We start from the raw sequence: 12,282 nt of genomic DNA, 5'->3' as shown, positions 1-12,282 counted from the left end.
TTTTTTATTTTTAATGGGATCTTTCGGGTTTCTTGTTTTCTGGCTCCCTATTAAAAGACAAATCCCAAGGTTGTATAATATATACATACTTTGATAATAAATATACTTTGATCTTTGAATTTAAGTTTGGAACCCCTGTGTTTTGTTTTCCATTGATAGATCTGCCCAGACCAAACATATCACAAGTCCCCAGTCATGTTTCTCAAGGTGAAGACGTTACGTTTAACTGCACATTCACAAAAAGCACCTCGGTCGGAACATTCTACTTCTACAAGAACGGCGTTCAATTGAATGACACGGTTCCCCAGAGTGCAGATGCACAGAACAAATCAGCTACTTTCACCATCCAGAATGTAGAACCAGGAAATAGTGGAAATTACACATGTGTCTATCAACTGTTGAAAGGACCCAGGAATCTAATGTCGGCGCCCAGTGATGCTGTGTTTCTCTCTGTACACGGTAAGTACATTCAAACCAAACTTGCAAATTCATCTTCCCGAAAAGCATAGATTTTCAAAATTTATTTTTCAATTTCTTGTTGAATGTGAATTATTTTACTCCACTGACATGAGTCAAAACATACTGCAGGTATGTCCATGAATGACAATAGTTCCATTGGTCTATCTCAGTGAATACTCTGTCATCTTCTTGAAATTATGCGTCTTCAATTTACTAGGAAGTTAACACTTCATGGGGTTAGATGGCTTTCAACCTACAACTACAACTGCTTCTCTCTTTTCCATCTGCTATCCATCCCCGCCATTCTTTCTCCCTGTTCTCGGCATAGGAGCATAGCGTTTATTGCGACGGCATTGCCCCGGAGTTCAGAATTCATTACCGGCGTCGTCTGTAAGGAGGATCTCTAGGTACTCCCCATAGAATGTGTAGGTTTCCCAGGGTCCTCCAGTTTCCTCTCACAGTGCAAAGGTGTACCGTGTACTATTTCCCGTGATCAGGTTAGGGTTTAATTGGGGTTGTCGGGGGTTTGCTGGATGGTGAAGCTCAAGGGGCCGAAGGGGCCTATTCCACGCTGTATATCTATATAATGTAACAAGATGCTCGTGTATCTAATTTCGACCGACCACGTGCTTCATGCGCTTTTGCTCTGATGCGCTGTTATAACGAAGTTCCTTGTCCATCAAGGTGCACTTGATACCGACAAGCGTGTCAGCAGTCTAGAATGTGTTACCAAACATTTCTACCTGTATTCCTTTTAGTAAACAAAAACACATTAAAGAAACGACTGGACACATATGAGCCATAATGAAATGGGCTAAGACTTTGCCTCCTTTGGGAATGAACTATAATCCAAAAAGTAGAAGTTTATCTTTTGCATGTTAAATATTTCAGCATATTCTTTGAAAACTACAGAACCCTGTGAAGTGAGACTAACAGTCAACTTCAGACAGAATGTAGACAATTTTGAATTTTCTTCAACAGATGCCTCACCTTATTCTGCTTTCTTGCCGAAAGCATCTGTCGCAAAACACCAACCCTGACCTAATCTCGCCTATTTATCTGTTTTAGCAAAGTCCTTTCAGCCATGGATTCCAGCTTTACCTGTCGTGGCCCTGGTGTTAATGTTTGGAGTATTGGGTGTTTACTGCTGGAAAAAAGGTAGGCAATGCCAACGAATAAGAACCAATTGTACAGAAAGCAGGAAGAAGATAGTTTTCTCACTTCAAGTCAAGTCACTTTTTATTGTCATTTCGCCCATAACTGCTGGTACAGTACACAGTAAAAATGAGACAGTGTTTTTCAGGACCATGGTGCTACATGAATAAGTATAAAAACTACACTGAACTACTTTTTTAAAAAAACACAGAAAAAACTACACTAAACCACAGACCTACCCAGGACTGCATGAAGTGCACAAAACAGAGCAGGCATTACAATAAATAATAAATAAGACAACAGGCACAGAAGAGGGCAGTAAGTTCATGTCAGTTCTGGCTCTGGGCATTGAGGACTCTGAGAGCTTGGGGGAAGAAACTGTTACATAGTCTGGTCATCAGAGCCCGAATGCTCCGGTGCCTTTTCCAGATGACTGGTGGGAGAAGAGTTTGTAGGAGCGGTGTGTGGGGTCCTTCATAATTCTGTTTACTTTACGGATGCAGCGTGTAGCATAAATGTCCGTAATGGCGTGAGGAGAGACCCCGATGATCTTCTCAGCTGACCTCACTCTCCACTGCAGGGTCTTGCAATCCCAGATGGTGCCATTTCCGAAGCAGGCAGTGAAGCAGCTGCTCAGGATGCCCTCAATACAACTCCTGTAGAATATGATGAGGATAGGGGGTGGCAGATGGATTTTCCTCAGCCTTTGCAGAAAGTAGAGACGCCACTGGGCTTTCTTTGCTATGAAGCTGGTGTTGAGGCCCTCTTGCACTGGCCTGCCTCTCATCGCCTAAACGTGGGCCATAAATGACAAAAGATTATAGATTACCATGCGAAATACAAAAAGCTGAATTTACAGGAGATTTAATGTAGGGATAACAATTAAATGGACCACTCGTTCAGTTTAAGGGCAAATTTCAGAGTCAGAATCAGGTTTAATACTACCGACATTATCTTTTCATAAGATGGCTCTAAGTATCTTCCGAATGTGGTAGGCACCTTAGTCGATTGTCTCAGGGTTTCACACTTGTCACAACCTTGTCCGGTAGATGCATACCTTGGCCCCGTTTTCGTTTTTGAGTATCTATGGCATTGGCAGTTCACTATTTAATATATTCCATCTTCATTACGTACTTGATCGACATAAGACTGTAATCAATCTCTCTCTATATACTCTCTCTATCTTCTTGTCTCTGTCTGTTTGACTGTCTCTGACTCCATCTCTGACAAACACAATATACTCTGTCTTCTCCTCTCTGTCTGCCTCTCTCTTTCTCCCACTCCCTCTCCCTCTCTTCCTCTCTCCCCACCCTAACTCCCTTGTGTAAACAACTGTAAGAAAAGTATGAACATTATAACATTGAAAGGTAACAGTGCGCCCTGGTCATCATGCAGATCTTCAAAGCCCAGTTCATCAAGTCCTGAGTCCGATTATGCCCCAGTATTTCTGACAGGTTGTTGATGGGGTGACTCCTTCCTTTCGCTAGCCTACAGGTTACCTTTGGGCAAGGTGCTCCACCTGCCTAGACCCCCAACCCCTCCCCTCCCCCCCCCCCGAATCAGTTCATCTGAAGCCATGGGAGTGGTGGTGGATAGTCGTAAGAGCAGCAGGTACAGATCACAAGTCCTGGTTATGCGAGCACTGACGCCAGGCAAACAATCTCAGAAGGATATTGATTATGGCTAGGGTCACCCATCTTGTGAAGGCACTGTCCAGAAGAAGGCAATGGCAAACCACTGAGATGGATAAATGTTCCGACAACTATGACCATGGATAGACCGTGATCGCACTTGCAATACGACACAGCACAAAATCGTGTTAATGATCACCACAATAATCCAGTTCTGACGATGAGTTTTCTACTTGAAATCTAACGGCAAAGTCCCAGCATCTAAGTGATGTTTATCTATTTTCTTTTTATTTTCTGTTAGTCGATTTAATTTCAATCTCATTCTCACATTAGGGGCCACGTTTGTATTTTTGAAACATTTGTGGATTTAGTCAGGATTTTATTCTGTGGGAAGAAGTAGGAATTGCTAATCTTCACACAAGCCTGCTGTTCTCTGTATGGCTCTTTGATGCTTCTTATAAACTTCTTTTAAATCTCCCTATCATTTACAGGGAAGTCCAGAGGCCGCGAAGAATTCAGGTGAGAACATGATTTTGGCAGAACTAAATGTATATGACATTCATATTCAAATTTGGGTAAAGTTTTAGAATTCAGAGCGTCACCTCAAAATGCTTTGACCCAGTATTCAGGGGTGACAATTGTAGAGTGGTGTCATGGCGCAACTGAATTCGCTTTAGATCATTGACCCCAGTGGCAGCTCCCGAAAGAGTCTCTCCAAATAGATCACATTGACTCCTCTTGTAGTGTTTCCGCAGAGTAAGAACAGCAACGGAGCAGTATGGTTCAGCGCTTATATTGTGTATGCTAATGATGGTACACGATGGACACCACACGGTATGAGATCCAGGAACCGCGCCCACTGAAACGAAAGACATGCACACTTCTGCAAAAGAAAATGCTTCCCGCATGTAGGAGGCCCAATCGATTGACCGGGCAATTGATAGTCCGCATACGCACTCACTACATTATCTTAATCGATCTGATATGGTTCATAATTAGTTCTTGCTGACTTTCCTCATAACTTACATTCCCAGTTTTTGATTTTTCACTCCTTTGTGGGATCTTAGTGTGCTTTCTCCATTTGTTTATCATTTATTTTGCTCTTAACGCAATTTTATTCGCTTTCCTCTTAATACCATTTTGACCTCTTCCACTCACCTCTCTCTCGCTCCACTTTTCAAGCCACAATCTTTCCATGTCCTCTTCCCGCCTCGATCTCGTATGGTACACCTCTTGCCGTTATCCGATTGTAGTTTTTGAAAGCAGTAAAGGTCTTACATCGATTGACCTAAGTCAGAATTGCCCGAGCGTTACATGCTAATATTGAGAATATTCCCTGAGTCATCCCAAGTTCAAGTCAAGTTGAACATCAAGTTTATTGTCATTTTAACCATGTACATATATACCGCCAAAAGAGACAATGTTCTTCCAGATCAAGGCGCGCAGTAGAGTACGTATACTTTAACTCGCCCACAACACACATAAATTGCATATTACCGCAAATAAATTAGCAAATAATAAGATGCATTTACTACACAAGTTAACAATGTAAACAGTATATCACTAACTGGTGCTTCATACATTATGAGATCTGTCTGGTGACAGGGACTGCCATACTTTTGCTCCTCCCATCCGTCATGTTTGTCCGGATAATATCTGTATTCTAATTCTTTGCATTGCATCATAATCACAGGGGACCCTTGGGCGCGCCCAGCATTGACACACTTAAGTCTTCCGCCGTTTGTAAAGTGCACCACGCTTTCGTTCTCCCGCTAGCATTCACAATTGCACTTTATTCTCGTTTAATCACATCTGTCCCCGTTAGGGACAGATCACTAATCGCGCAGTCACATATCAACCAGATAGATCTCCTGCAATTTCTTTCCAGCCACCATCAGTATCTTTGCAGTATTGCCCAATTAAAGTAAGTTGACTTGTAAATGTATGTTCCTTTCAGGGCCGTTCCTCCACCTAATGACAGTCCCAATAGCAATGTCAATGTCGTATGTAAGTATTGCGTGACAGCTAGATTTTCATGAGATTTTAATTTTATTTTGTTTGTTGTTTTATTAAGTACAGCGAGCGGGTGGTGTTATCAGAATACAAGTGACATTACAACGTGCTTGACATCTTGTGAGTACGCAATGAACTGTGTTAAGGATCCAGTACCTGGAATTGGCATTTTGCCCTCTCAGCAAAAAGCGCAGCATACGCCACAAATTTTATGCCTGGCGCTCAATTAGCAACTTGAGGGAACGAAAGAAGCCGATCGCATTTAATGTGGAAGAAAGTATATGGAAAATGCTGGATTAGCTCAGGAGGTCCGTCAGCACCTGGGGAAATGAATCTGACCTGAAATGTTGACCTTCTTGTCATTTCTGTGCTTACTGACTGGGCTGCTGAGTATTTATGACCCCTCTGCTTTTTGCAGAATTGCGGCAAAGGGATACTGACAATTCTCTCAATTAGCTTTTGTTCTTTAAGAGTTGTCCCACAAAAACTGCTCCTCTGATTAAGCGAGGCCCGTTCATTCTTAACTAGATTTATATGTGTCCTTTCTGAAAATATAACATGCAGATGTTGTTCCTTGAATCAACCTATATATTTACTCCTGAGAGAGATTGTAGTGATTCCTCATCAGAGCGGTTTCTGGGATAGGTAGACTTTGATCCAACATCATCTGAGTCTCTACTCTTTACTCTACTCTGAGATGACTTCTTTTTTTATTTTTATTTTATTTATTTAGACAGTCAGCACCATTACAGCCTCTTCTGCCACAATAAGCCTACACCGTCCCATTACACTCACGTCAGCAATTAAACCTCCTCAACCGTATTTCTTTGTATTGTGGAAGGAAAACCACATGGTTATGGACAGAACGTATAAACTCCTTACAGACAGCGGTGGGAAATGCACCCTGGTCGTTGGGGCTCCAAAGTCGCATGCTAACTGCTACACTGAAGTGTTGTCCTCAGAAGGTTTGACGAGGTAGAAATGCTGAAAAAGAAACTCTTGCCTGTGTTGTCTGGAATAAGTAGGTGCAAAATCCACCCAAGTGGGCTGATATCGTTAGTCATTTCCTTACTCCCTTGGAAGCACATTAATTATTATGTAGGCCGAACTCAACATAGTTTCTTTCAGGGGAAATCTTGCGTGACCAGCCTGCAGGAATTCTTTGAGGAATTCTCAAGGAAATGAGAATCGGTGAATGTTCTGAAGGCCGTTGACAAGGTCTGAACGTAAGGTCCATGGCAATATAGGAAAGGATAGCATGATCAAAGGGTACTACTGCGCATTGCAATGCTGAATAAAATAAATACTTAAATGTTGGCTGACTGGCCGGAGGCAAAGTGTTAGAATGGGGGTGGCTTTCTGGTTGACTCCTCCAAGAGCACTACAACCTTGTTGTAGGATTTGGAGGCTTGTGTGCCTCAATGACCCAAAGACCTATGTTGGCTGGAGTCAGCACTTTATGCTTTGGCTCACCTTTGCCAAATAGGACAAGGGGTAGAGGTCATACTAAGAGTGGTGGAAGGGCAGGCAGTGTGTGGAAATAAGGAGTCTTCAGGAGGATTTTGACAGATTAGGAGAATGGGCAAAGATGTAACAGAGAGAATGCAGTGCAGGGAAGTGCATAAAACTGAGATGAGACGGGATTTTGTTATGCATGGGACGGTGATTCCGTGCAATTCTTTGCCAAGGACAGCTGCACAGATGAAGTGATTGGCTACAGCTAACGCGAAGCTTGGAAGGTTGCTCATTAGGATGAACGTCAAAGGTTACAGAGTGGAGGAAGAAAGGGATGGGGAGGAAAAATAAATCAACCATAAACGAATCGCACTGAGAGTGGCAAAATAGCCTTGTTCTGCTCATATGCCTTAAGGCAAATGTGTATGTAACCTCCGCCAAACAGCTCGCAGAGGTTCCCAAATAGACCAGATAGCCGTTCATGATGTCGGGAACGCAGATGCCTCAACTTTTGTTCACAGTTCAGTCCTGACCTCCGGCGCTATCTGCATCTAGTTTGCACGTCCTTTCTTTAGGGTGATCCCATTTCTTTCCTCCTGCAAAAAATACGCGTGTAGGTTTATAGTTTAACTGGAAACTGCAACAGGGCTGCACCTAACCACATTTCAATAGATGTTGAATGTAGTATTTTAAGCATTGATGCCATGATTTTAATTTTGTACAGATGCTGATCTTAAGTTAACAGCGCGAACAAAGAAACAAAAAGTGAGTTGAAAATCCTCCTTTTGTTATAATTTATGATTTATGTCCTTTCTTTGAGAGAGTTGTCTATTCATCTTCGGGCTGCCCAGTAGGTTTCTTCCAGTATTATGTTTGAAAATGCATGCATTTTGTTTTTATTTAATGAAGACATTTGGATGGAACATCATACTAACATGGAGAAGTGAATTACGTGGAGGCACATGCGTCATTTCACAATCTATACGTGACTCGATTGTGAGCGACGCTTATTCGCTGACTTGTAATATTGCGTCATCAGTAGGAATTGATCTGCAAGATTTTTTTGGAGGGTAACAGGCCACCCGGGGTTAAAGTGCAGATAAGTCTCTGTATTTGCAACCAGACTATCCTTACTATCTGGAACACGTTATCCTAACGCGCAGGATAATCTCCAGTAAACGGCACAATTATATGCTTTCACTGACTGAAACACTCTTTTGCAATAGTTACTTGGGTTATCTCTGTCCTATTCCAAATATTAACTTTTTCAAAGCTCTTCGGACTAAGAATTAGTGCATCTGTTTCGTTAAGGCTGTGAGACCAACAGCTGAGGATTGATCATTTTATTGGGGTCATATTCATATGCTCGTGAAAGAAACTGATCCCACTTTGGTCTTACCAGGACAACCTTGCACTGGGTTAACCGACTACCTCTGTGATTGACAGCGCTTAGACTTTTTGTTATTTAATATTTTATTTATTTTGCGATGTAGCGTGGAACAGCCCCTTCCAGGATAACAAGCCGCGCTGCCCAGCAACACACTAATTTAACCCGAGGTCAATCACAGGACAATTACAATGACCAATTAACCTACTAACCGATACACCTTTTGACTGATGGAAGAAACCTCTAGGAAAAATGCGCCAGGTCCTCGGGGTGTACGTATAAACTCCTAAAAGACGGCGCAGGAAATTGAATTCGATCTCTGGGGATACCTTGAACTGTAAAAACGTCACACTAACCGCTGCGCTATCATTGTGCCACGATAAGCAATTTGTTGATGCCACTTGTAACCGCTGATCTGTCCATAGAATGGTTTTCAGCCGTTAACAGATAAAGATACGTCCAAATGATTCACTAACGAATTTCGACATTCAGGGCAAGAAAGAACGCTTTGAAACCCACGCCGATGACAGCACGGTCTATGCAGACATCAAGCTGTAGAAGGGACAACAGGCTTCTCGATATTCACCAAGAGGTAAGGTGCTGATCAAGACAATGATCAAGTGGAATTTAGACTGCTCCATATTACCCACGAATATTTACTAGTTGCAAACAATTTTGAAATGTGTGAAGTAGGCAAATTCATCTTAACGTTCTGACAATCCATTGAAAACATAGCACAAAGACAAACCTATGTGCCTTGCGATCTGGTCACCGGCTGATTCATCGTTTCATTCATTTTTTTTTTCTCAAGGGATGTGACGTATGTGTTCTCGGTTGATAGAAAATAAAAGAGAATGGGGGAAAAAGTTAATTATTCGAACTCCTGGATTTCTGTCCCACCATTTAACACTGCCAGATAAACATACAAAATACTGGAGGAAATCAGGATGTTGCCTGGCCTGCTCAGTTCCTCCAGCATTGTGTGTCTGTTGCTCAGACTTCCAGCATCTGCAGATTTTCTCTTGACTGCCATAGATAATCCCATATTTGAATTACCTTTTGCCATCTCCACCGCAATAGGAGTGGGAGGAACTAAAGATGACGCCAGAGGTTTTTCCGGATCTGACCGACACGGTTTATATTTTTTCTCTACTCGTGTCTCTTTTTTTTCCTTTTCAAGATGGCTGGGGTCCTGTTGGAGACCATAATTTGCAGATGCAGCTCAAACTACGGTTCTACATGGCTGTTGGGTTCTTGCTTTCCGAAATGGCCGAGCGATCCTGATGTTTCGATGTCTCCATGTTTCGATGTTTTGTGCGCATCTTTGCGATATGACCCTGAGGACGACAAGATTCCTCGCCGATGTCGTCGATGGAAGCGTCGCAGGAGATTGAAACACCGAGACAGCGGGTGGTGTGCGTAGCCATCCGAGGTCCCTGCAATCGAAAAATCTCTCTCGCGCTCTCTCTCTCACACACACAGATACATCCCCATATGCACATACTCTCTCACACACATGGACACCCAAATATACACTGTTTCTGCCTCTCCGTCAGTCACTCTCACACTCTCTCTCCCCTCCCACGCACACACTCGTTCTCTGACACACACACCCATATACTTTGTCTCTGCCCGCACTCCCTGCCTCTCACTCACACACGTCCATAAATACCGTCTCTGCCGCTCTCACTCTCCTCCTGCCCCCGCACAAATGCACACACACGTTCTCTCACACACACACCCATATACTTTGTCTCTGCCCGCACTCCTTGCCTCTCTCTCTTGCACACGTCCATAAATACACTGTCTTTACCTCTCTCGCTCTTCTCCTTCCCCCCCCCCCCCACACACACACACACACACGCATTCTCTCACACACGCCCATTAGATTGATCTCTCTCTCTGTGTCATTTTCTCTCCTGTGAGAGTCTGATGGTCTTCGAGTCGGGGGCCTGGATGAACGACCATTGAAATTGTAACATCAAAACTGCGAGCTATTGGTGTCCACTCTCATCTGGCAGAAGCAATGACTCCCTGTCACCCACACTTGTGAGAGAGTGAGACACACAGAGACTGTCTGTGATGTCGAAATGTTAGAATGGACAATAGCTTTTAATGGACTTTAGATCATGGTCTCTGGAAGCTTTACTATTGCTTTCATGGCGGGTGATGGAGGGTTGATTTTTTTATGCTGTAGCAAGCGAAGCTAGGGGAGGGCGAGAAATACTGAATATTTTGCTGCTGCTTTAGCGTGGGTGGGTGGGGAACTTTTCTGTCATTCATTATTTGGGTTTTTGCAGTTTTGTAGATGCCTGTAAAGAGTAAGAATTTCAGGTTGTATACTGAATACGTTCTCTGTTATTAAATTGAACCATTACTATCTCTCATACCTTCTGTGCACCTCATTTGGACTCTGATCCAAGTCCGTTGCATCAGGAACAGGCCATGGAGCCTGATTCAGTTTCATATTAAGATTCAGGTTCACAGTAATTTATTTATAGCACTATAAACTTAAACATACAGTGAAGTATGCCGCTTCCGTTAAGAGCCAACACAGTGGTTCAGTCCCAGAATTTGAATTCAGATCTAAGTGTTTTGTAATGAAATATGGTAACGGAAGCAGTCAAATTACATCATGGTGCCAGGCCAATCACTGATCAGGATCATGGCTGTTCATTTCCTTCAGCGCCACCTGTTCGTGCTAATGCAATATCACTGGGTACAACTACTGTCGACCCGAAATCCAAATGACTGGACTTCATTGTATGTTTTTCGATTCGACACCCACAGTTGTGTAGAAACTTATTCCAAAAGCAGTTCCAAGTCAAAATCGAGATAAAAGCCAGGTGCACATGTAACGATTTTCAGATACAATAATAATTAAATTGATGACAACTGAACATAACTGATTACTTGTATGATACTCAGATGTTTACAACCTGTTGAGGAAGAGTCAATGGCTAAGTTCAGTTTATACTCAACTGCACAAGTCCATATATGCGCAGGTGCAATGATCAACTTACATGCAGGAGCATCACACGCCCAGGGCAAGATATAAGCATCATTCACAAGAAAATAAAATATAAACATAAATTATACACAATGTGTTTAAGAACGACCACAAGTGGAACAAAAACATCCAGAGAAACGTGATAAATGTTGTTACAGTGTTGCTAAACCTTGGGTCTACATTTTGGTCCAGGAACCAATTGGTTTTAGGGGCTGATTGACTGTGACCCTGATTTTAGAGTTAATGGAAATGTTATTCTGACATTTACACATCTATTGATTGTTATGTCTTTCGGGAGGATTTTCTGTTTGATTTTTGCTTCAAGTGATTATGAAATGCATATAATTAATCAAGTTCATTTGACTCATTGTCTTTATCAACATGCGTATCAATTGGGGCGCCAGGGTACTGTAGCGCCTACAAAAACACTTTACAGTACCAGCGGCCCGGGTTCAAATCCCGCCCTGCCTGTAAAAAAAAATGTGCATTTCCCCCGCTTCCTCAAGGTACTTTGGTTTCCTCCCACAGTCACACGGGTTGGTAGCTTAATTGGTCGTTGTAAGTGGTCTCGTCATTCGGTTCGGATTGAAACGGGGCATGGTTGGGCTGCGCGGCTGGAAGGGTAGGAAGTGCCTATTCCGCACTGTATTTCAATACATTAATGAACAATATGCAGATTCATGGATAAATATCTATACAGAGAGATAGACATATGGACAGATAGACAGACACAGATAGATAGATAGATAAATAAATAAATAAATGGATAATGGATGGATGAATAGATAAATAGATGGATAAACAAATACATAAAATTGATAGATAAAGAACGGAAGGAAGGCTAAATGGGAAACAGGTGTTCTCCGGGAAGCGTACGGAAGAAATGTGGCAAATGTTCAGGGGATATTTGTGTGGGGTTCTGCAGAGCCACATTCCAGTGAGACAGTGGAAGTATGGTAGGGTACCTGAACCATAATGTACAAAGGCTGTTGTAAGTTTAGTCTAGAAGAAAAAGAACAGCTTACGAAAGGTTCAATTAACTGGGTAATTATAAAGATCTAGAAGATAATAAGGACAGCAGGAAGGAGTTTAAGAATGAAATTAGGAGAGCCAGAAGGGGCCATGAGAATGCCTTTATGAACAGGATTCCGGAAAACCCCACGTCATTCTAC

At 42.5% G+C, this 12,282-nt stretch overlaps 1 protein-coding gene across 1 annotated transcript in view; it reads left to right on the top strand.

Annotated features, from left to right (window-relative positions):
• LOC140715758 (uncharacterized) overlaps positions 1-10,462 on the top strand; it is an 87,243-nt gene extending 76,781 nt beyond the window's left edge. Inside the window, exons 12-18 of the mRNA XM_073028128.1 lie at positions 160-459; positions 1,528-1,617; positions 3,737-3,764; positions 5,203-5,252; positions 7,438-7,478; positions 8,593-8,692; positions 9,281-10,462. Coding sequence (XP_072884229.1) covers positions 160-459; positions 1,528-1,617; positions 3,737-3,764; positions 5,203-5,252; positions 7,438-7,478; positions 8,593-8,658 — 575 coding nt within the window. The 3' untranslated portion in view covers positions 8,659-8,692; positions 9,281-10,462. The remainder of the gene's footprint in view (positions 1-159; positions 460-1,527; positions 1,618-3,736; positions 3,765-5,202; positions 5,253-7,437; positions 7,479-8,592; positions 8,693-9,280) is intronic.
• Positions 10,463-12,282: the final 1,820 nt, after the last annotated feature.

This window comes from Hemitrygon akajei, chromosome 24 (assembly GCF_048418815.1).
Source record: "Hemitrygon akajei chromosome 24, sHemAka1.3, whole genome shotgun sequence".
NCBI lineage: Eukaryota > Metazoa > Chordata > Chondrichthyes > Myliobatiformes > Dasyatidae > Hemitrygon > Hemitrygon akajei.
This window is presented reverse-complemented; position numbering and strand designations above follow the sequence as displayed.